The sequence below is a fragment of the Oryctolagus cuniculus genome, chromosome 10 (assembly GCF_964237555.1).
Source record: "Oryctolagus cuniculus chromosome 10, mOryCun1.1, whole genome shotgun sequence".
Taxonomy (NCBI): Eukaryota; Metazoa; Chordata; class Mammalia; order Lagomorpha; family Leporidae; genus Oryctolagus; species Oryctolagus cuniculus.
In genome coordinates this window covers 23,743,706-23,768,471 of record NC_091441.1, presented here as the reverse complement: position 1 = coordinate 23,768,471, position 24,766 = coordinate 23,743,706, and the positions used below count along the sequence as shown (strand labels likewise).

At 40.6% G+C, this 24,766-nt stretch overlaps 1 protein-coding gene across 1 annotated transcript in view; it reads left to right on the top strand.

Annotated features, from left to right (window-relative positions):
• Positions 1-24,488, top strand: part of LOC103349386 (mucin-2-like) — a 78,113-nt gene extending 53,625 nt beyond the window's left edge. Inside the window, exons 2-4 of the mRNA XM_070049816.1 lie at positions 12,566-12,730; positions 16,566-24,074; positions 24,120-24,488. Coding sequence (XP_069905917.1) covers positions 12,566-12,730; positions 16,566-24,074; positions 24,120-24,488 — 8,043 coding nt within the window. The remainder of the gene's footprint in view (positions 1-12,565; positions 12,731-16,565; positions 24,075-24,119) is intronic.
• Positions 24,489-24,766: the final 278 nt, after the last annotated feature.

Here is a 24,766-nt window from a genome sequence, read left to right as displayed (position 1 = left end):
TTTTGATGCAGGGGTAGAAGTTTGCTAGGAGGAAAACTGATTCCCAGTTCTTCCCTCGCTGTGTGATCTTGGGTGGATTCTTAGATCTCAGAAGCTCAGTTTCCTTGTGTATGAAATGGAAACACTGGCATTACCTGCTTATAAATGCAGTGCTGAGGATTAAATGAGAAAATGCTTATGAGATATTTTGCACAGGCATGGCACGAAGAAGCCTCAGGAAATACTGGTTGAATGTGTGCATGCACGAATGAATGTGTGTGCAGGTGCCCAGTCATGAAAGTTCAAAGAAAAGCTGTGACACTTTTATCCAGTTCTCTTAATTTAAAAATGTTTGTCATGAAGAATCTCTGCACTCAAAGGTCATAATTGAAAAATACTCAGATTCTTTTTTACCTTCTATTCTAAGTGTTTTTTATGGATTAGAATTGGAGTTTTAACTTGATCAATTTGGATGCAGGTTTGGATGCTGTAGTCATTGGGTCTCAGTCAATTCTGGAAAATGTTGAAAGTGAGCTGTGGAACTTCTTTAGAAGTTCTTCAGTAGCTTTAAAGGCACCAGCTTTTATGGACAGTGTTATTCACTGAGAAGGATTAACTGTCAGTAAGCGTTACCCCAGATGAGGCAGGTGTTTGGTCTAATGGTTAAAACGTGAATGGGGAAACACACATTCCATATCATGCATTTTATTCAATAAACTTTTTTTTTTTGACAGGCAGAGTGGACAGTGAGAGAGAGAGAGAGAGAGACAGAGAGAAAGGTCTTCCTTTGCCGTTGGTTCACCCTCCAATGGCCACCGCGGCCGGCGCACTGTGGCCGGCGCACCGCGCTGATCCGATGGCAGGAGCCAGGAGCCAGGTGCTTTTCCTGGTCTCCCTTGGGGTGCAGGGCCCTAGCACTTGGGCCATCCTCCACTGCCTTCCCTGGCCACAGCAGAGAGCTGGCCTGGAAGAGGGGCAACCGGGACAGAATCCGATGCCCCAACCGGGACTAGAAGCCGGGGTGCCGGCGCCGCAAGGTGGAGGATTAGCCTAGTGAGCTGCGGCGCCGTCGTCAAAAACCTCTTATAGTGGGTCCACTATGTAATGCGTGCTGGGAATAAAGTGATGATAAAAAAAGTGGCCCAGTCCTCACCTTTGTGGAAATTTAGATACAGAACAGATAATGGATATTAACAAACAACCACAAAATGATTATTCAATTGCCAACTGAGATAAGTCCTAAGAAAATACTTAGTCCTGGGCAGGTTATGAAAGTAGAAGAACTCGGTAAATTGGAGAGTAAGACTTAAACTGAGACTTGAATGATGGAGTCTGCATTTTCTGTGGCTACTATAACAAGTGCCACAAACTTAGTGACTTACAGAAATACAAGTTTATGATCTTATAGTTCTGATTATAAATCCTATTCAGAGTCTTTCTGGGATAAAACATTTTAGTTGAGCTATGTTCCTTCTAGAGACTCTAGGAGAGAACTGCTTTCTTGCTTTGTCCAGCTTCTGGGTTCCACCCACACTCCTTAGCTCATGACCCTCTTCTTCCTTCTTTGAAATCAGCAAAAATGCAATCTCTGACCATTTTAGTTACATCCCTTTCTGTGACTCACTCTTCCTTCCTCTTCCAGTTTTAAGGATTCTATAATTACATTGGTTCCATTTGCATAATCTAGGATAATCTCCCTATTTTAAGGTCAGCTAAATAGCAACCTCAATTCCACCTGTAATGTTAATTCCTCTTTGCCATATACCTAGTATGTCTGTGAGTACTACTAGGTGAACACCTTTGGGAGGGTCATTATTTTGTCCAGATGGATAGGAATGACCCTGGGGAAGGTGGACTAGAAGAGGGGAAGAAATCTCAAGCAGAAGAACATAGACATGCAGATATTTTGAGACAGGTTTTTTTGTGGAATATATGAAAAGCTGGTGAATGAGGGAGTAGTGGTACGAGCTAAAGCTCTACAGATAGTGCAGGCCAGATTTTTTTTTCTTTTGGCCTCTGTGAAAGGTGTGGGATTTTATTTACTTTTCCTGAATGCATTAGGAATCCATTAAGTACTGAGCAAGATCATGGGATGAGTTTAAAGATCACTCAGTGCCCTTGGAAGGGAATAGGTGAGAGAGTTCAGTAATGAGGCTGGTGTAGATAAGAGCAAGAGGTCATAAGAGTCTCTAATGCAGGGTCTGGTGTTAGGAGGAAGTCTCATGTCTATAGCTTTAAAAACAAAGGTGCTTTTCACTATTTCTATCACCAACACACATTATTTTTCACACTTTAATTCTCTCTCCAAGGCTTTCTTTTTAAGTGATGCCTGCCTTTTCTCTCTTTTCCCAACACTTATTTTCCTTTAAGATCTGATCTGAGAGGACAGCACTGTGGTACAGCAGGTTAAGCCACAGCCTATAGTGCTGGCATCCCATATGGGCTCTGGTTCATGCCTTGGGTGCTCACTTCCCATCCAGCTCCTTGCTAATGAGCCTGGGAAAGCATAGGAGGATGGCCTATGGGAGGATGGCCCATGTGCTTGGGGCCTGCACACATGTGAAAGACCCAGAAGAAGCTCCTGGCTTTGGCTTGGCCCAGCTCTGGTTTGGAGAGTGAACCAGCGGATGGAGGATGTCTATTTCTCTGTCTCTCCATCTCTCTCCCTGTAACTCTGACTTTCAAATAGATAAATAATTAAATCTTTAAAAAAAAGATCTGGCTCAAGATTCACACCCTCCAATAAGCCTTCAGTGACTGGCTTTATTCCCCATTAGTCACTGTCTTGGCTCTATGTCTATACAAAACAACTCCACTTCCAACATGTTTAGTCATTTTCACCATATTCTTTCTTTCTTTTTTTTTAAAAAAGATTAATTTTATTTATTTGAAAGGCAGAGTTACAGAGAGAGAGGGAGAGACAGAGAAAAAAAGATTTTCTCCCCAGATGACTACAACAGCTGGGGCTGGGCCAAGCCAAAGCCAGGTGCCAGGAGCTTCTTCTGGGTCTCCCACATGGTTGCAGGTGCCCAAGCACTTGGTTGTGCTTTCCCAGGCACATTAACAGTGAGCTGGATAGGAAGTGGAGCAGCTGGGACTTGAACCAGCATCCATGTGGGATGCTAGAGCTGCAGGAGGTGGGTGGCTTAATCCCCTATACCACAACACCAGCCCACACCATATTCTTTGTATCTAAGTCTATTCCAGCACCCCACAGTGCTTATGCCCTGCCCAAATTCCAAAGTCACCATGCCTCAGAAAAATTAACTTAATAGTTCAAGTCCCAAATTCGAATATTGAAGGGCAGGGGTTTCTATCAGCTACTATGCCCTGATACTCATATTGCAGGCTTGAGGTGCTGAGGTCTGATGTCTCATTGCTGACCGCTTGGGTCACTGTGTTAGTCTGGATTGACTGGTTTTTGCTGCACTAATAAACATCATGAAGGGGCCAGCGCTGTGGCGCACTGGGCTAAAGTCCCAGCCTGAAGCGCTGGCATTCCATATGGGCGCAGGTTCTGGTCCCAGCTGCTCTTCCAATCCAGCTCTCTGCTATGGCCTGGGATAGCAGTAGAATAAGGCCCAGGTTCTTGAGCCCCTGCACCCATGTGGGAGACCCATAAAAAACTCCTGGCTTTGGACGGGCGCAGCTCTAGCCGTTGCAGCCATTTGGGGAGTGAACCAGCAGATGGAAGACCTCTCTTCTGTCTCTACCTTTCTCTGTAACTCTGTCTTTCAAATAAATAAAATAAATCTTTAAAAAAATAAGCATCATGAAGATTACAATGACTTATGACAACAAAGGTCTATTTTTTGCGCATGCTACATGCTCATTCTACTGGTCACTAATGTGCTTGACCCCATATATGTAATGAAACACAGTGAATGTAGTAGAAATTTAATAACCAGTTCTTGGGTGAATGAATTGGTAGCCACAAACTTATCTTGGGACTCATAAGTTATCACTAAATACTTTGGTATTTCATCAGGAAAACAGGGTAATGATACTTAATGAAGAAGGAATTAGTAGGATTAGATATGATCAGTGTGGTATGCATCAAATGTGGTAGGTATCATTCAGAGAAATATCAATGATATTAATGCCAAGATGCAAATTAGTCAGAGGCCAGTGTGGAGAGCACCCACGCAGTGTGCCCTAGTGACATTCTTCAGCACAGGATGCAGGTTTTGTTTTCCTTCCTCTCACCTGCACATGAACTGTCCTCCTGTAGCCTTCTTTTTATGTCAAGAAAAAATAATACCCTAGTTTACTGAAGTCATGTTTTGTTTCTTACTGTACAGAAGCCTTTGAGATCTGGTATCTATTTGGTTACCACTTAATCATTCAACACAACATGATGAAATATAATAATGCTCTGGCCTAAAAGGCTGCTGAAGATGAGAGAGTTGGAGCTGTCATTTTGGTTCTCATCACTTTAAAAGACCAAAGCAGAGATACAAAGATGTTTTGATTACTCTGAGGTCATGGTGAAATTTCAGCCATGGAAATGTTTGATGTGGGTAATATGATCAATAAATTAATTTTTTGTCATCTTTAAAGCTATAGTGTGATTCACTTTATAATGATAGATGACTTATATTAACAGACTCTGTGTTCTTTTTGCTAAAAAATGATGTATTGTTAAGGGATTTTCAAACATTTTCAACCATTATAGACTTCCAAATTCTTTTGGCTTCAAACTCTGTAGTTATAAAAAACTTTCCTAGGAGATATTCAGCATTCCAGTGAAAGCTATCTCTGTTTCCTTTGCACATTGTAATAATGCAGGTGTGCTTTGCTCTAGCTGCTGGCCTGGAATGTAATAAGTGCACATAAACATTCCTTAGAAAAATAACGCTTGAATTTTATATGAGAAATTTAAGTACATGGTAATTTACTTTTCAGTCTTGCTTTAACTATTACAGCAGTTAATCAGTCAATGACAGTGAAGGTGGGATTTTGATATTGTTTTGCCAATGACAGAACTGTACACACACACATTCCATGTATTATTTAAAGAATGGCACATATTGGTGGCATTTCACTTACTTCATAGTTATGGAACTGCAGTGCAAAACTGAAATGTGTGTTTCAGTACCATGCTATATTAGATTTTTGAAAATTTCAAGAGAAATATATATTCAACAGAAACATGTATTCAGTAGAAATACTAAGTTTATTTACAATTCATGGTCTCATCTATTGGTCATGGTTTGTACTAGTGAATCTTCAAATTCATGTGGGTTCCAGCTGAGTGGCCACATGTCCTGGTTTGCATGGAATACTGTTGTCATTGTAAAATTATTCGTGCTACCTCCTTTTGCTCTCTTTTGTATGGGTGGTAAATGATATGATCACGCTAGGTATACAGTCCCAGAGGCCTTTTCATTGGCTTAGTTTAACATGAGGGGGAGGGGGCGCTGTGGCGCAGTGGGTTAATGCCTTGGCCTGAAGCACCAGCGTCCCACATGGGTGCTGGTTCAAGACCTGGCTGCTCTACTTCCGATCCAGCTCTCTGCTATAACCTGGGAAAGCAGTAGAAGATGGTCCAAGTCCTTGGGCCACTGAACCCATGTGGGAGACCTGGAAGAAGCTCCTGGCTCCTGGCTTTGGATCAGCACAGCTTCGGCCGTTGTAGCCATTTGGGGAATGAACCATCAGATGGAAGACCTCTCTCTCTCTCTGCCTCTCCTCTGTGTAACTCTGAATTTCAAATAATTCAATAAATCTTAAAATAATAACATGAAGGGGAAGACATTATCTCTGACAATTCCTTGGAAGAAGTCTCTTCTATAGCTTTTTCATATGCATTTTATGTTCTGTAGACCCAGGGCTATTTTATTTCACTTTCACTGGATTACAATGGACATTTTTATCTAAAGAGTACATTTAAAAGAGGATTTTAGGGGCTGGTGTTGTGGCACAGCTGTTGTCTATGATGCTGGCATCCCAAAAAGTGGAGTGCCAGGTTGGGGCCTGGCTGCTCACCTTCTGATCCAGCTTCCTCCTAATGCATTGGGCAATGCAGCAGATGATGGCCCAAGTCTTTGGGCTCCTGTCACCCGTGGGGAAACCTGGTTGGAGTTTTTAGCTCCTGGCTTTAGTCTGTCTCAGCCCTGGCTGTTGAGGTCCTTTAGGGAGGGAACCAGTGGATGGAAGAGGTCTTTCTCTCTCTGTCTTTCTGCATTTCAAATAAATAAAAAATATCTTTATTAAGAGAACCTGGGGGCTAGCATTGTGGTGTAGCAGATAAAGCTGCTGCCTGCAGCCGGAATCACATACGGACACTTATTTGTATCCTAGCTGCTCTACTTCCAATCGAGCTTCCTCTAATGTCCTGAGAAAAGCAGTGGAAGATGGCCTATGTGTTTGGGCTCCTGCCACCCATTTGAGAGAGCTGGATAAAGCTCCTGGCTTCTGCCTGACCCAACCCTGGCAGTTGCGGTCACCTGGGGATGACCCTTTCTCTGTAACTTTGACTTTCAAATAAGTAAATAAGCCTTCAAAAAATGAAAAAATAAAATAGAAAGAGATGCTTAGATGGGGTATAAAACCATTTAATACATACTATGCATTTACCATGCTCCAGGAGGGCAGGAATCTTGACTCTGATTCATCATCCTTTACACTCTCAGCACCTTGTATGATATTTGGGTCTGATGAATGCTCCATAGGTGCTTTTTAAATTAATAAGCAATTAAAAACTTAACCATGTTTTTTAAATTTTTTAAAATTTTATTTAAGTTATATAAGTTTCATATATTTCATATATACAGATTTAGGAACTCCCCCCCAAACTCCTTCACGCCTTTGCTACAACCCTTCTTCTACCTCCCTCCCCCATTCTGACTTCTAACTTTTACAAAGATCTATTTTTAGTTTACTTAATGATCCTAACGTTAACCCTACACTAAGTAAAAGAGTTCAACAAATACAATGAAGAAAAAAAATAACATTGTTCCTTAGTGGAAGAGACAAGAACTGTAAACAATCATCAAATCTCAAAATGTCCATTTTAGTCCAATATGTTACATTTTAGATACTCTGTTAGTTACCTCAAACCAGGAAAAACATATTATATCTGTTTTTTGGGGACTGGCTTATTTCACTAAGTATATTGGTTTCCATTTATGTCCATATTTTTGCAAAAGATGAGATTTCATTTTTTTCTACAGCTGAGTAGTACTCCATACTGTATATATGCCATAATTTCTTTATCCAGTCAACAGTTGATCCACATCTGGGTTGATTCCATATAATACCTATTGTGAATTGTGCTGCAATGAACATGGGGGTACAGAAAACTCTTTCAGATGCTGATTTCTTTTGGTTTGGGTAAATTCTCAGGAGTGGGATGGCTGGATCATATGGTAGGTCTATATTCATATTTATGAAGTATCTCCATACTGTCTTCCACAGTGGCTACACCAGTTAACCATGTTTTAACTCAAGAAAATTTAGGTATCTTTACATACACAATTTTCTTCTGAAAGATATTAAGGTATTCTACAACCGTCCTTGGAATCATTGATTAGTAAAACATATCTCAAGCTTTGAGTAACAATTACTTGGCAGTGGGACACCAAAATCAGGCTCTCAGATCCTACTCCTGAGAGTGATTCAGTCTCAGGTGACACCAGAATATATTAGGAATCCCATGTGGGATCCCTTCTACAGCCATATCTTTGAAACTTTTGTCTCAATTTTTGCTTGATCTCACCAGTATATAAGGTAGTTGGGGGAGAAGACATTTGAATGAGCAAGAGCCAAATTCCACCATACAACTAATCTTTGTTGCTTCCGCTCTCTCTGGGCACAAATTTTCTTGTTTTTAAAATTAGATGGTTGAATTGCAAGATCTCTTATCCTTCTCTTTAAAGTCTGATAGAAATCTGGTCAGATAATGATAAATGAGACATTTTTCACAGAAAACCATACATATTTGCTTCTTGCTGGCTCATTTGCAGGAAATTATTTTTGGGCTAATTACTACTAAAGATACATTTTTACACTTTTAGGTTATTTAAGCACCATTCTTCACATATACTTTTCTGCAGCAATTTTATTTGGGATTTCCAGATGAAAGTGTTGGGAGCCAACTAATAACTTCATTTCGCAGGTTAAAAGTCCTCTCATAATTCTTGCCAGTTATCTTTGAGAACTTGCCAAATTTCTAAGGGTAAGAGAAAAGTCTTTTGCTTTAGAAAATAATTTGCAGAAGTTGGAAGAGCTCTACCTGCATTAGTGCACTGGTACTAGACAGCAAGCACGATCAGGAGTACTCATCTGGGCAGCCACGCACGCTAGCCCACGGGACAACCGGTGAAAGGGGCCTTGGCAAATGCATTCACAGAGACTTGATTATCATATTAACTATCTAATTGGCTTGGGGTTTGAGAAAGCCTCAACCAAGTAAGATTTTTTTTTCCAGAAGCAGAGAGGATAGACAGGAAAAGTTTCAGACCATGAGAAAGAATCCAAGAAGTCATGAATTCTAGAAGTTTCTGCCCATCCAGGAAAAGATGGTCATGTCTGGATGTCTGGTTGGAAAAGAAGCAACAACATTCACTTAGTTCAGAATGCTGTCCTGGCCTGTTTTTGATGATAGAAGGAAAGGCCAGGGAGATGACGTGTAGGATACACAAGGGAGAATTGCATATCATTGCAGAGTTTTTTTTTTTTTTTTTTTTTAAACTACGAGGTAGGCCACCAGGTAGATACCATTGAGAGCATAGTCACAGAGATGGCATTGGTTTTCTTCTATCTACGCAATTGCTTAACATCCACTTCTTCCTGTAAGGTGGATCCCATATAAAGAATAATTATTTATTATTTAACCTAATCCACACTGGGACTGATGTCTCATACTAGATTTAATATTAATCAACTTAATTATTTCTCAAGTTTGCAGGTATAAAGGGCAATGAACAGGCTGAAAAATGTTTCTGGAGTTAAGCTGGTGACACTGACAGCTCAAGAATGCACAGTAAACAAGGGAAATACGTAGTGAATATTGAACACCCTGAAAATCAGCCAGTGAGTACTGGGGGCACCAGTTTGGTATTTCTGATAGTTTTGAGTCTAATTTTCAATATTTATGGATATTTATGCAACTTTAATACTTCTTTACAATATACTTTATTCTAAAAAGGAATTTTAATCAATTTTACATGGAAACAATTTTATCTATTTTATGACTGCTAATTAAGAAAATTCATATTTTTATATATTGATATATGCATAGCTGAGGTTTGTATTTTCAATATTAATTAATTGAAGGAATTAGCAATTTTGGGGGTGATAATTTACAAATCTACTCAAATACTGCTTTATAGGTATCATAATTCAAGCATAAACCAAGAAATCTGATTTTGATTGCATTAAAATTGTTTTGAAAATATGATACCTGGATTTGTGTGTTAATTTTCTATATTTGTAGTGTAATGTCTAGAGTTCTCATAACTCAGATTTCTACATATTGTTAAAAATTAGAAGTCACTTTGTGAGTGAAGTTCTGGCCTCGGAAGCAAATTACTTAGCAAATCCTTTAGACTGACCTCTATATTATCACTTATTAATTCTTTTGTGGTAAAGAATTGCATTGAGAACTTAGAGTTTAATTCAGCTGTCAATGTCAATAGTCTTTCCAATATCCACTTAGGATTGAGTGTAATTAATATGTAACACATTTTATGTAAGACATTTATAAACCCATATTAAGTGTACAGTTGATGAATTTTTGCACAAATTCCCATACATACGTATATCTATCATGTGGATACTTGTATAACCACTACCCATTTCAAGAACGAACACATTTATAGCACACAAGAAGATCTCCTTGTGCCTGCCCCGGGTCAGTACCAGAAGTAACCACTCTTATGTGTATCTCCATGATTTCATTCTACATTTTCTTGAACTTCACATACATAGGATTATACAGTATGTGTTCTTTTGTGTGTGGCTTGTGCTGCTCGTTCTTATATCCATAATCAAAGCAGGAGAAATCTTTCTATTCCACATCACTGCCAGTCTTAGTGCTATGTCTTTTTAATTCATTTTTGTGTGTGTTTTGGTGTCTCATTGTGGTTTTAATTTGTGTTCTTCTGGTGAGTAATGATGTTGAGATAGGTTTTCAAATGATCATTGAAAATTTTAAAATCATTTTTGGTATAGGTCTTAAGTTTTAAGGCCTTTTAAAATAGGGTTGTTTGGATTTTGCTTAATAATTTTTAGTAGCTCTTCATTTAATGGGTATGAGTCCATATTTATAGTGACTATTTCTTCCACTGAATGGATAACTTTTTCATTTTCTTAAAGAATGTTGTTTTGATGATAAAGTATGTTCTATATTTTTAAAAAGATTTATTTATTTATTTGAAAGATTCAGAGAGAGAGAGAGAGAGAGAGAGAGAGAGAGAGAGAATCTTCTATCTGCTGGTTCATTCTCCAAATGGCCACAATCGCTGGAGCTGAGTCAGGCTGAAGCCAGGAGCCAGGAGCCAGGGTCCAGGGTCCAGGAACTTCTTAGAGGTCTCCCATATGGGTGCAGGGGCCCAAGCACTTGAGCAATTTTCCGCTGCTTTCCCAGGCCATCAACAGGGAGCTGGATTGGAAGCAGAGCAACCAGGACTTGAATCAGTGCCCATATTGGATGCTGGCACTGCAGATGGTGGCTTAACCCTCTGGGCCACAGAGCTGTCCCCAAGTGTGTTCTTAATTTTAATGAATTTTATTTATTATTTTTTTCTTTTATTATTAGGCTTTCAGTGTTATATTTAACAAATATTTTCCTACCAGAAGGAATGATGATATTCCACATTTTTATCTGGAAGTTTGATTGTTTTACTCACACATTTAGGTCTATGACATTTGAAATTTATCCCTGCGTTAATTACTCCAGCTTTATCATTAGTATTGAAATTTGATAGTTCTTCTCCAGTATTTTTTCCTTCAAGATATTCTTTGTTACTCAAGGTCCTTTTGCAAGTATTTGTAAGTATTTGGTCTTTATAAGTATCTGGAATCAATTCTTTTTATCTACAGAAATATTTTTGGAACTTTGGGAGAGTTTTGAGTTTGCATATCAATTTGTGAGAATTGGAACTCTTATACTATCTAACTTCTATCTATAATGTGTTTTTATTTCTCCATTCATGTTTGTCTTCTTTAACTTTCATTAACAATGACTAGAGGTTTCAATATAGAGATAAAATATATTCCTCTTTATACTTATTCCTGATAGTTTTGGTGATGTTTTAAATTATATTAAACTTAATTTCAAATATTTATTTAATTTTTATTATTTTATTTTAATATTTAATTTCAAAATATTCCTTTATTACTATATGAAAATCCAATTAATTTTTACAGATTAATCTTGTATCTGATGGTTTCATTAATTCTATTATTCATTTCAATATCTTGAAAAACAGTTGTGGATATTTATTGAGTACAATATGATGTTTTGATAAATATTTTATTGTGGGATGATTAAACCATGCTAGTTAGCAAATCTATCATTTCACAGGCTTACAATTTTGTTAGTGAAAATACTTAAAATCTTTTCAGCAATTTTGAAATGTCCAATGTATTATTATTTATTATAATCAACATTCGGTGCTATATATCATTAAACATTGTTCTTTCATCTAAGTTACTGTTTATCCTTTCACTATCTGCTATTTTGTTTACAGATTGTATTTTTTAATAGATTTACTTACTAGGGTTGGAGCATGGATGAGAGGGAGGGTAAGGTGGGAAGTAATACCATGCTTCTAAATCTGTATATATGAAATACATGAAACTTGAATAACTTAAATACAATTAAAAACCAACAAAAATATGCAGAGACTTCAGAGTTCCTGTAAAATGGGATTAGAAGTATATATTTATTTTGGATTAAAAAAATTTGAAACCTGTGCATTCTTTTTTCATAATAAACATTTCCCACAATATTATGAAAAATATACCAAAATAAAGTCATACTTTTAATTTCACATTTTCACATTATCTGAAGTATTTTCATGTATGATGATTATTGTCAGGGTGGTTCAAAAGGTAGCAATGTAGCTCATTACATTAACATATGAGAGAAATCATCAAACAAAGATTTAATTATTTATTTGAAAGGCAGACTGACATAGAGGGAGAGACAGATCTTCCATCCTCTGGTTCACTCCCCAAATGCCTAGGAGAGCTGATCCTGGGCCAGGGCAAAGTAATGAACTATAAAGAGAACATATTTCATATATTTCATAGATATAATTCCAAGAAGATAACCATACTTCAGCAGTTTGCAACATAATTATACTTAACAAATGTATTAAATATGACTTTAATGTAAATACTTAAATAAAATAATTAAGAGCAATTTATGATGACCAAATGGATTTCCTTTTTTTTCTTTTGAGAAGATTTACTCCTTCAGTCTCCTTTAGTCATATAATCAAATGATCTTCACGTTTCATCAAAACAGACCCATGATGTGTCACAGTCTGATTTAGGTTTGTGAGGATTATATTACTTTAGAAGTAATATTCAGTACCTTCCTATTTTTCTTATCTTTTTTTCTTTTGGTCTTCAGCCATTCCTGAATCCAACCATCTACAGAACTCACAACTCAGCATATCAGTTTTCTACATCAACGGCTGCAACTGGTGATACTGGTACCAATTTAACTGATGTCTGCACCAACACAGGGTCCCTTGGACACTCCGAATTTCCAAACAGAGAATTCCTACATGGTCAGGTAATGTTTGGGGGTAATGCTGTTTCCCTGGTTTAAGATGTAATCCACATGAAAATACTCTTGATCCAGTGTATTTCAGTGGAAAAATAATCAACATTAACAATTTCATTTTAAAGATCTATGATATCGTCTGAAGTTCACGAAGGGAAAAACACGAGAGGTAGAAGATTGTAGGAGCTCTTTTTTTGAGGAGTTAATTATCTTTATTTAAATATTTGTATGGAGTTTAGAGAAAATACATGAGAGTTACAGGAAGCAAAGAAATCTGGTGTTCTTTTTGGAGTAGTGAACAGGTGAGAACCCTGCCAGTATATAGACAGTGAATGGTGTTTAGGTAAACCCCGATCAGGTGTTAAGCTGCTGGCCCTAATCTGTGGGCATGATCTGTCACACTCTGCTTCTCTGACTGCCTTGGACCCTCACGGTGGCCCTTCCTTTAATCTCCTGGCTCACAACTCACGAACTTCCAACCTTGACTTGGAAACTGCCCATTCTCTGTGTCTTCTACCTTGATTTGATACCAGAAACAGATATCTTGTATTGCTGACCCTGCTTCTTGTTTTACTGCATTCTCCTCACCTTACAGCCTGATCTCCCAGTCTTCCTCTAGACTTGATAGTGCTCTGCAGTTCACTTCAGTGCTTCTGGTCTGGAATATAACCTTCCTCCAAGGAAGCCTGCTATAGAGTCAGTGTGAAGAAATTCTGAAAAGCTAAGTGAATAAAACTCTATTATGTAAAGAGGTAATGTGGAAGAATGCTTTTCACTGATAGGGATTATTTAGAAAATATGTTTCTGATGACTTCAAAGAATCAGACTGATCAGAGACCTGAAATTAATAGCTCTTCTTTTAAAATATTTTGAAAATTATATATTTGAAAGACAGCTAGCCAGCCAGACACACACACACACACATCCTATCTGATGGTTCACTTCCCAAATTCTTGCATCAGCTGGAGCTGAGCTAAGGTCAAAGATGGGAAAAAAGGAACAGCAATCCAGGTCTCCCACAGTTGGTGGCAGGAACTCAGTTACTTGAACCTTCCCTGATCCTTCCCAGGGTCCACATTAGCAAGAAGCTCGGATCAAGAGCTAGAGCATGATTGGGGATAGAACCCAAGCACTGCAGTGCAGGACCTAGACACTCTACCGGGCTTCTTAACTGCTAGGCCAAATGCTTACCCTATACATTGTTTTCTTTTGTACTATTATTTACAAAAACTTTATGAAATAGGTGATATTTGTGTGAGGAAATTGAGGCTTTGCAAACTAATGCAAATTACCAAATATCATCATACATCTAGTAAAAGGAAGAGTCAAAATGTAAACCCTGGGGGTGGGCCTTGGCATAAGGAGTTAAGATGCCATGTGGGATGTGCACATTCAGTTCTGGAGTGTCTGAGTTCCAGTCCTGACTGCTCCGATTCTAGCTTCTTGCTGAGGCACACCCTGTGAAACATCAGGAGGTGGAATAAGTACTTGGGTCCCTGACACCCACATGATGAGGTTCAAATGGAGTTCCGGGAGCTGGCTCTGGCTTAAATAATTCTGGATGTTGCAGATATTTGGGGAGTGAGCCAGCAGATGGATGTTTCAAACAAAAATAAATTAATTAATAAATAAAAATATAAACAACCATACCCTCTGTATTTATAAAAATAAAATATAAATCTTAAAGTCGTTAGGCTCTAAAATTCATGGTCTTAACTGTTATGTTTTACTGTCTTATGTAAACATTTAATTATGTTATTCTTATTAACCAGGTTTCTCAATAGTACTTTCAGGTAGATATTACTAGCTCCACCACTGACATAAGACAAATTAAGAATTAGACAAACTGAGGAATTTGCTCAGAATAATACTCATTGATAGAGGATTGAAATTCAAGACTCTCAGATCCTAAGACTTATGTGTTACATACTATGCAATACTTCTTCTCATATAACACTAACAAATAATACAAATCTTAGCATAATACTTTAGAATTTACAAAGTAATTTTACTCACACTAATCCTTATTCAAATCTTATCATAGTCTTTAATGGATAAAAGAATAGTATCCAAGAGGCAAGCATCTTACCTAATGAAAATCATTGGTGGGGGCATAAGCTGGATTTCAGCAAATTTTTCAGACCCCATATTTCATGGTGCCAAATGATACATTGAGAGAAAGGTTAGCTAGAAAATTTGAGAAGCCATTAATTAATGTAATTAAAATGCAAAGCTCTAAAGTAGTAGGTTGAGGGTAGAATTACTGATAATTAACTGGCCTAAGAGGGAGAAAAATTTAATTAGACAACCCTTTGAGTAACTCAAATTGCTATCTGCAACCATCACTAAATATGTGCAGATACTTCTTTTGAAAGTTGGAGGTATGTTGATAGATGGAGGTTGATAGATGGAGTTGATAGATGGAGGTATGTTTCTAAGAAAACATGGGGCCGGAGCTGTGGTGTAGCAGGTAAAGCCACTGCCTATAGCGCCAGCATCCCATGTGGGCACCAGTTTGTGTCCCAGCTCCTCCACCTCTGATCCAGATCTCTGCTATGGCCTGGGAAAGCAGTACAAGATGTCAATCCTTGGGCACCTGCATCCACATGGGAGACCTGGAGGAAGCTCCTGGCTCCTGGTTCAGACGGGTGCAGCTCGTGCTGTTGTAGCCTTCTGGGGAGTGAATCAGTGGATGTAAGACCTCTCTCTCTTTGTGCTTCTGTCTCTCTGTAACTCTGCCTTTCAAATAAATAAATAAAGGTGATACTCGTGTGAGGAAATTGAGACTTTGCAAACTAATGCAAATTACCAAATATCATCATACATCTAGTAAAAGAAAGAGTCAAAATGTAAACCCTGGGGGTGGGCCTTGGCATAAGGAGTTAAGATGCCATGTGGGATGCACACATTCAATTCTGGAGTGATATAGACACATGAAGATATATATACACATGAAGATATGTAGAGATATAGACACATGAATCAGAAAAATGAGAGGTCAGTGGAATTTTCTTTTTGCTCTAATTGTAGGGAAAACACAAGGAAAATGTTTTTCCTAAGAAAAACTAAAATTTGAGCTCAACAGTTATTATTGAAGGGTAATTATGATAGTCTTTGTTCTTATACTTTCTAGTTTAATTTAATTTGAAAGGCAAAGGGCAGGAGGAGAGAGAGAAAAAAAAATGGAGAGAAAGCTTTCATCCATTGGTTCAATCCTCAAATGCCTCCTAAAGCCAGGGCAGTGCCAGGTAGAAGCCAGGAGCCCAGGGACTCAAGCACTTGAGCTATCATCTGCTTTCTCTGAGCACACATTAGCAAGAAAGTAGATTGGAAGTGAAATAGCTGGGGCTCAAGCTAGGCATCCTGATATGGGATGTAGGCATCTCAAGCACTGACTTAATTGCTGTGCTCACTGTTCCTGTTTATACAATTTATTTAAATGAAGTAATTTCTTTCAAAATCAACTACAAACCGATAATAACCAAATAATGATGGTACTTGCATTAAAAAAGGTAATAGACCAATTGGGTAGAATACGGTCCAGAAATCCATCCCTGCACTTATAGTCAATTGATTTTCAACAAATGTGTCAGGAACACACAATGGGAGAAAGGACAGTTTCTTCAACAAATGACTTTGGGGAAACTGGCTGTACACATGCAGGAGAATAAAATTGAGCCTTATATCAGGAAACGTACAAAAACCAACTCAAAATAGTTAAAGACAACCTTAAGCAGTGAGAGTTCAAAATTACCAGAACAAAATATAGAAGGGTAATAAATGGCATTAATTTTTCTTTAAACTTTTTTTCATCTTTTGGTAATAATATTAACATACTTTCCAGGTAACACAACATTTCCACAATGGTTGGTCTTTATGGAAAATCTTCCTAGCTTGTCTCTTAGCTGGTGTGATAACAACAGCATTTGGAGTACTCATAATGTCCTTGGTGTACAATGGGAGAAATAACAATACTTCCATTGTTATTCAAGTTCCTCAAAGCCAAGGGACATCCTCATCTACTACTGGGACATCTACAAGTTCAAAACCTGTAGCCACCACTACATCTACCTCAACATCCACTTCAACTCAGCCTACTAGCACAATAACAATGGCAGGTGGCTCAACAGAACCTACCAGCAAAACAACCATCACTAATACTACAACTGAAACTACCACAGCAGCGGCCACCACTTCCACCAAAGAAACAAGCAGCCAAACCAATTCAGGCACTACAACAAGCACAAGCACATCTACAACCACAGAGGCCAGCACTACTGCTTCAACTGGGCCTACTACATCTGCTTCCAGCAGCACTGCTTCTACTGCACCATCTAGTACTGCAACTCCTGAGACAACAGCAACTACAGTCACTTCACCTGAAACTACAACATCCACATCCAGCCCTACTACTGTGCCGTCGACTTCAGAGACTACCATAAGGACAGTCACTTCACTTATAACTACAACTTCAACTTCCAGCAGCACAGCTTCTACTGTTCTCTCAAGTACAGCAACTCCAGAGACAACAGTGACTGCAGAGACAACAGCAATTACAGTCACTTCACCTGAAACTACAACATCTACTTCCAGCAGCACAGCTTCTACTGTTCTCTCAAGTACAGCAACTTCAGAGACTACCATAACGACAGTCACTTCACCGGAAACTACAACATCTACTTCCAGCACCACTGCTTCTACTGCACCATCTACTACTGCAACTCCAGACACAACAGCAACTACAGAGACAAAAGCAACTACAGTCACTTCACCTGAAACTACAATGTCTGTTTCCAGCACCACTGCTTCTACTGCACCATCTAGAACTGCAAGTCCTGAGACAACAGCAACTACAGAGACAACAGCAACTACAGTCATTTCACCTATAACTACATTTTCTTCCAGCCCCACTGCTTCTACTGCACTATCTAGTACCGCAACTCCTGAGACAACAGCAACTACAGAGAAAATAGAAACTAGAGTCACTTCACCTGAAACTACAACGTCTGTTTCCAGCAGCACTGCTTCTACTGTTCTCTCAAGTACAGCAACTTCAGAGACTACAGCAACTACAGTCACTTCACCTGAAACTACAACATCTACTTCCAGCACCACTGCTTCCACTGCACCAACTAGTACTGCAACTCCAGACACAACAGCAACTACAGAGACAACAGCAACTACAGTCACTTCACCTGAAACTACAACGTCTGTTTCCAGCACCACTGCTTCTACTGCACCATCTCGTACTGCAACTCCTGAGACAACAGCAACTACAGAGACAAAAGGAACTACAGTCACTTCACCTGAAACTACAACATCTACATCCAGCACCACTGCTTCTACTGCACCCTCTAGTACTGCAACTCCAGTGACTACGGCAACTACAGTCACTTCACCTATGACTACATTAGCTTCCAGCACCACTGCTTCTACTGCACCATCTAGTACTGCAAATCCAGACACAACAGCAACTTCTGCGACAACAGGAACTACAGTCACTACACCTGAAACTACAACATCTACTTCCAGCACCACTGCTTCTACTGTTCTCTCAAGTACAGCAACTTCAGAGACTACAGCAACTACAGTCACTTCACCTGAAACTACAACATCTACTTCCAGCACCACTGCTTCTACTGCACCATCTAGTACTGCAACACCTGAGACAACAGCAACTACAGAGACAAAAGGAACTACAGTCACTTCAACTGAAACTACAACATCTACTTCCAGCACCACTGCTTCTACTGCACCATCTAGTACTGCAACTCCTGAGACAACAGCAACTACAGAGACAACAGGAACTACAGTCACTTCACCTAAAACTACAACATCTACTTCCAGCAGCACTGCTTCTACAGTACCATCTAGTACTGCAACTCTTGAGACAACAACAACTACAGAGAGAACAGGAACTACAGTCACTTCACCTGAAACTAAAACATCTGCTTCCAGCAGCAGTGCTTCTACTGTACTCTCAAGTACAGCCACTCCAGAGACTACGGTAACTACAGTCACTTCACCTATAACTACATTTGCTTCCAGCACCACTGCTTCTACTGCACCATCTAGTACTGCAACTCCTGAGACAACAGCAACTACAGAGACATCAGGAACTACAGTCACTTCACCTGAAACTGCAACGTCTGTTTCCAGCAGCACTGCTTCTACTGCACCATCTAGTACTGCAACTCCTGAGACAACAGCAACTACAGAGACAACAGGAACTACAGTCACTTCACCAGAAACTACCACATCTACTTCCAGCACCACTGCTTCTACTGCACCATCTCATACTGCAACTCCAGAGACTATGGCAACTACCGTCACTTCACCTAAAACTACAACACCTACTTCCAGCACCACTGCTTCTACTGCACCATCTAGTACTGCAACTCCAGAGACAACATCAACTACAGAGACAACAGCAACTACAGTCACTTCACCTGAAACTACACTATCTGCTTCCAGCAGCACTGCTTCTACTGCACCATCTAGTACTGCAACTCCTGAGACAACAGGAACTAAAGTCACTTCACCTGAAACTACGACATCTACTTCCAGCACCACTGCTTCTACTGCACCATCTAGTACTGCAACTCCAGAGACAACAGCAACTACAGAGACAACAGGAACTACAGTCACTTCACCAGAAACTACCACATCTACTTCCAGCAGCGCTGCTTCTACTGCACCATCTCGTACTGCAACTCCAGTGACTACGGCAACTACCGTCACTTCACCTATAACTACATTTGCTTCCAGCACCACTGCTTCTACTGCACCATCTAGTACTGCAACTCCAGACACAACAGCAACTTCTGTGACAACAGGAACTACAGTCACTACACCTGAAACTACAACATCTACTTCCAGCAGCACTGCTTCTACTGTTCTCTCAAGTACAGCAACTTCAGAGACTACGGCAACTACAGTCACTTCACCTGAAACTACAACATCAACTTCCAGCACCACTGCTTCTACTGCACCATATAGTACTGCAACTCCTGAGACAACAGCAACTACAGAGACAACAGGAACTACAGTCACTTCACCTGAAACTACAACATCTACTTCCAGCAGCACTGCTTCTACAGTACCATCTAGTACTGCAACTCTTGAGACAACAACAACTACAGAGACTACCATAACGACAGTCACTTCACCGGAAACTAAAACATCTGCTTCCAGCAGCAGTGCTTCTACTGTACTCTCAAGTACAGCAACTTCAGAGACTACAGCAACTACAGTCACTTCACCTATAACTACATTTGCTTCCAGCACCACTGCTTCTACTGCACCATCTAGTACTGCAACTCCTGAGACAACAGCAACTACAGAGACATCAGGAACTACAGTCACTTCACCTGAAACTGCAACGTCTGTTTCCAGCAGCACTGCTTCTACTGCACCATCTAGTACTGCAACTCCTGAGACAACAGCAACTACAGAGACAACAGGAACTACAGTCACTTCACCAGAAACTACCACATCTACTTCCAGCAGCACTGCTTCTACTGCACCATCTCATACTGCAACTCCAGAGACTATGGCAACTACAGTCACTTCACCTATAACTACATTTGATTCCAGCACCACTGCTTCTACTATTCTCTCAAGTACAGCAACTTCAGAGACTACGGCAACTACCGTCACTTCACCTAAAACTACAACACCTACTTCCAGCACCACTGCTTCTACTGCACCATCTAGTACTGCAACTCCTGAGACAACAGCAACTACAGAGACAACAGGAAATACAGTCACTTCACCTGAAACTACAACATCCACATCCAGCAGCACTGCTTCTACTGTGCCCTCAAGTACTGCAACTCCTGAGACAACATCAACTACAGAGACAACAGCAACTACAGTCACTTCACCTGAAACTACACTATCTGCTTCCAGCAGCACTGCTTCTACTGCACCATCTAGTACTGCAACTCCTGAGACAACAGGAACTAAAGTCACTTCACCTGAAACTACGACATCTACTTCCAGCAGCGCTGCTTCTACTGCATCATCTAGTACTGCAACTCCTGAGACAACAGCAACTACAGAGACAACAGCAACTACAGTCACTTCACCTGTAACTACATTTTCTTCCAGCCCCACTGTTTCTACTGCACCATCTAGTACTGCAACTCCTGAGACAACAGCAACTACAGAGAAAATAGGAACTAGAGTCACTTCACCTGAAACTACAACGTCTGTTTCCAGCAGCACTGCTTCTACTGTTCTCTCAAGTACAGCAACTTCAGAGACTACAGCAACTACAGTCACTTCACCTGAAACTACAACATCTACTTCCAGCAGCACTGATTCTACTGCACCATCTAGTACTGCAACTCCTGAGACAACAGCAACTACAGTCACTTCACCTGAAACTAAAACATCTACTTCCAGCACCACTGCTTCTACTGTTCTCTCAAGTACTACAACTCCAGAGACAACAGCAACTACAGTCACTTCACCTGAAACTACCATATCATCTACTTCCAGCACCACTGCTTCTACTGCACCATCTAGTACTGCAACTCCAGACACAACAGCAACTGCAGAGACAACAGCAACTACAGTCACTTCACCAGAAACTAGCACATCTATTTCCAGCACCACTGCTTCCACTGCACCATATAGTACTACAACTCCTGAGACAACAGCAACTACAGAGACAACAGGAACTACAGTCACTTCACCTAAAACTACAACATCTACTTCCAGCAGCACTGCTTCTACAGTACCATCTAGTACTGCAACTCTTGAGACAACAACAACTACAGAGAGAACAGGAACTACAGTCACTTCACCTGAAACTAAAACATCTGCTTCCAGCAGCAGTGCTTCTACTGTACTCTCAAGTACAGCCACTCCAGAGACTACGGTAACTACAGTCACTTCACCTATAACTACATTTGCTTCCAGCACCACTGCTTCTACTGCACCATCTAGTACTGCAACTCCTGAGACAACAGCAACTACAGAGACATCAGGAACTACAGTCACTTCACCTGAAACTGCAACGTCTGTTTCCAGCAGCACTGCTTCTACTGCACCATCTAGTACTGCAACTCCTGAGACAACAGCAACTACAGAGACATCAGGAACTACAGTCACTTCACCAGAAACTACCACATCTACTTCCAGCACCACTGCTTCTACTGCGCCATCTAGTACTGCAACTCCAGAGACAACATCAACTACAGAGACAACAGCAACTACAGTCACTTCACCTGAAACTACACTATCTGCTTCCAGCAGCGCTGCTTCTACTGCACCATATAGTACTGCAACTCCTGAGACAACAGGAACTAAAGTCACTTCACCTGAAACTACGACATCTACTTCCAGCACCACTGCTTCTACTGCACCATCTCATACTGCAACTCCAGAGACTATGGCAACTACCGTCACTTCACCTAAAACTACAACACCTACTTCCAGCACCACTGCTTCTACTGCACCATCTAGTACTGCAACTCCAGAGACAACATCAACTACAGAGACAACAGCAACTACAGTCACTTCACCTGAAACTACACTATCTGCTTCCAGCAGCACTGCTTCTACTGCACCATCTAGTACTGCAACTCCTGAGACAACAGGAACTAAAGTCACTTCACCTGAAACTACGACATCTACTTCCAGCACCACTGCTTCTACTGCACCATCTAGTACTGCAACTCCAGAGACAACATCAACTACAGAGACAACAGCAACTACAGTCACTTCACCTGAAACTACACTATCTGCTTCCAGCAGCGCTGCTTCTACTGCACCATATAGTACTGCAACTCCTGAGACAACAGCAACTACAGAGACATCAGGAACTACAGTCACTTCACCTGAAACTGCAACGTCTGTTTCCAGCACCACTGCTTCTACTGCACCATCTAGTACTGCAACTCCTGAGACAACAGCAACTACAGAGACAACAGCAACTACAGTCACTTCACCTGAAACTACAACGTCTGTTTCCAGCACCACTGCTTCTACTGCACCATCTAGTACTGCAACTCCAGACACAACATCAACTACAGAGACAACAGCAACTACAGTCACTTCACCTGAAACTACAACGTCTGTTTCCAGCACCACTGCTTCTACTGCACCATCTAGTACTGCAACTCCTGAGACAACAGCAACTACAGAGAAAATAGGAACTAGAGTCACTTCACCTGAAACTACAGCGTCTGTTTCCAGCAGCACTGCTTCTACTGTTCTCTCAAGTACAGCGACTTCAGAGACTACAGCAACTACAGTCACTTCACCTGAAACTACAACATCTACTTCCAGCACCACTGCTTCTACTGCACCATCTAGTACTGCAACACCTGAGACAACAGCAACTACAGAGACAAAAGGAACTACAGTCACTTCAACTGAAACTACAACATCTGTTTCCATCAGAACTTCTTCTACTGTTCTCTCAAGTACAGCAACTTTAGAGACTACGGCAACTACAGTCACTTCACCTGAAACTACAACATCTACTTCCAGCACCACTGCTTCCACTGCACCAACTAGTACTGCAACTCCTGAGACAACAGCAACTACAGAGACATCAGGAACTACAGTCACTTCACCTGAAACTACAACGTCTACTACCAGCAGCACTGATTCTACTGCACCATCTAGTACTGCAACTCCTGAGACAACAGCAACTACAGTCACTTCACCTGAAACTACAACGTCTGTTTCCAGCACCACTGCTTCTACTGTTCTCTCAAGTACTACAACTCCAGATACAACAGCAACTACAGTCACTTCACCTGAAACTACCATATCATCTACTTCCAGCACCACTGCTTCTACTGCACCATCTAGTACTGCAACTCCTGAGACAACAGCAACTACAGAGACAACAGGAACTACAGTCACTTCACCAGAAACTACCACATCTATTTCCAGCACCACTGCTTCCACTGCACCATATAGTACTACAACTCTTGAGACAACAGCAACTACAGAGACAACAGGAACTACAGTCACTTCACCTGAAACTACAAAATCTGCTTCCAGCAGCACTGCTTCTACTGTACTCTCAAGTACAGCCACTCCAGAAACTACAGCAACTACAGTCACTTCACCTATAACTACATTTGCTTCCAGCACCACTGCTTCTACTGCACCATCTAGTACTGCAACTCCTGAGACAGCAGCAACTACAAAGACAACAGCAACTACAGTCACTTCACCAGAAACTACAACATCTACTTCCAGCACCACTGCTTCTACTGCACCATCTACTACTGCAACTCCTGAGACAACAGCAACTACAGAGACAACAGCAGCTACAGTCACTTCACCAGAAACTACAACATCTGCTTCCAGCAGCACTGCTTCTACTGTACCATCTGGTACTGCAACTCCTGAGACAACAGCAACTACAGAGACATCAGGAACTACAGTCACTTCACCTGAAACTACCACGTCTACTTCAAGCACCACTGCTTCCACTGCACCATCTAGTAGTACAACTCCTGAGACAACAGCAACTACAGAGACAACAGCAACTACAGTCACTTCACCAGAAACTACAACATCTACTTCCAGCACCACTGCTTCTACTGCAGCATCTACTACTGCAACTCCTGAGACAACAGCAACTACAGAGACAACAGCAGCTACAGTCACTTCACCTGAAAGTACAACATCTGCTTCCAGCACCACTGCTTCTACTGTACCATCTGGTACTGCAACTCCTGAGACAACAGCAACTACAGAGACAACAGCAACTACAGTCACTTCACCTGAAACCTAAACATCTGCTTCCAGCAGCACTGCTTCTACTGCACCATCTAGTACTACAACTCCTGAGACAATAGCAACTACAGAGACAACAGCAACTACAGTCACTTCACCTGAAACCTAAACATCTGCTTCCAGCAGCACTGCTTCTACTGCACCATCTAGTACTGCAACTCCTGAGACAACAGCAACTACAGAGACAACAGGAACCATAGTCACTTCGCCTGAAACTACCACATCTACTTCCAGCACCACTGCTTCTACTGCACCATCTAGTACTGCAACTACAGA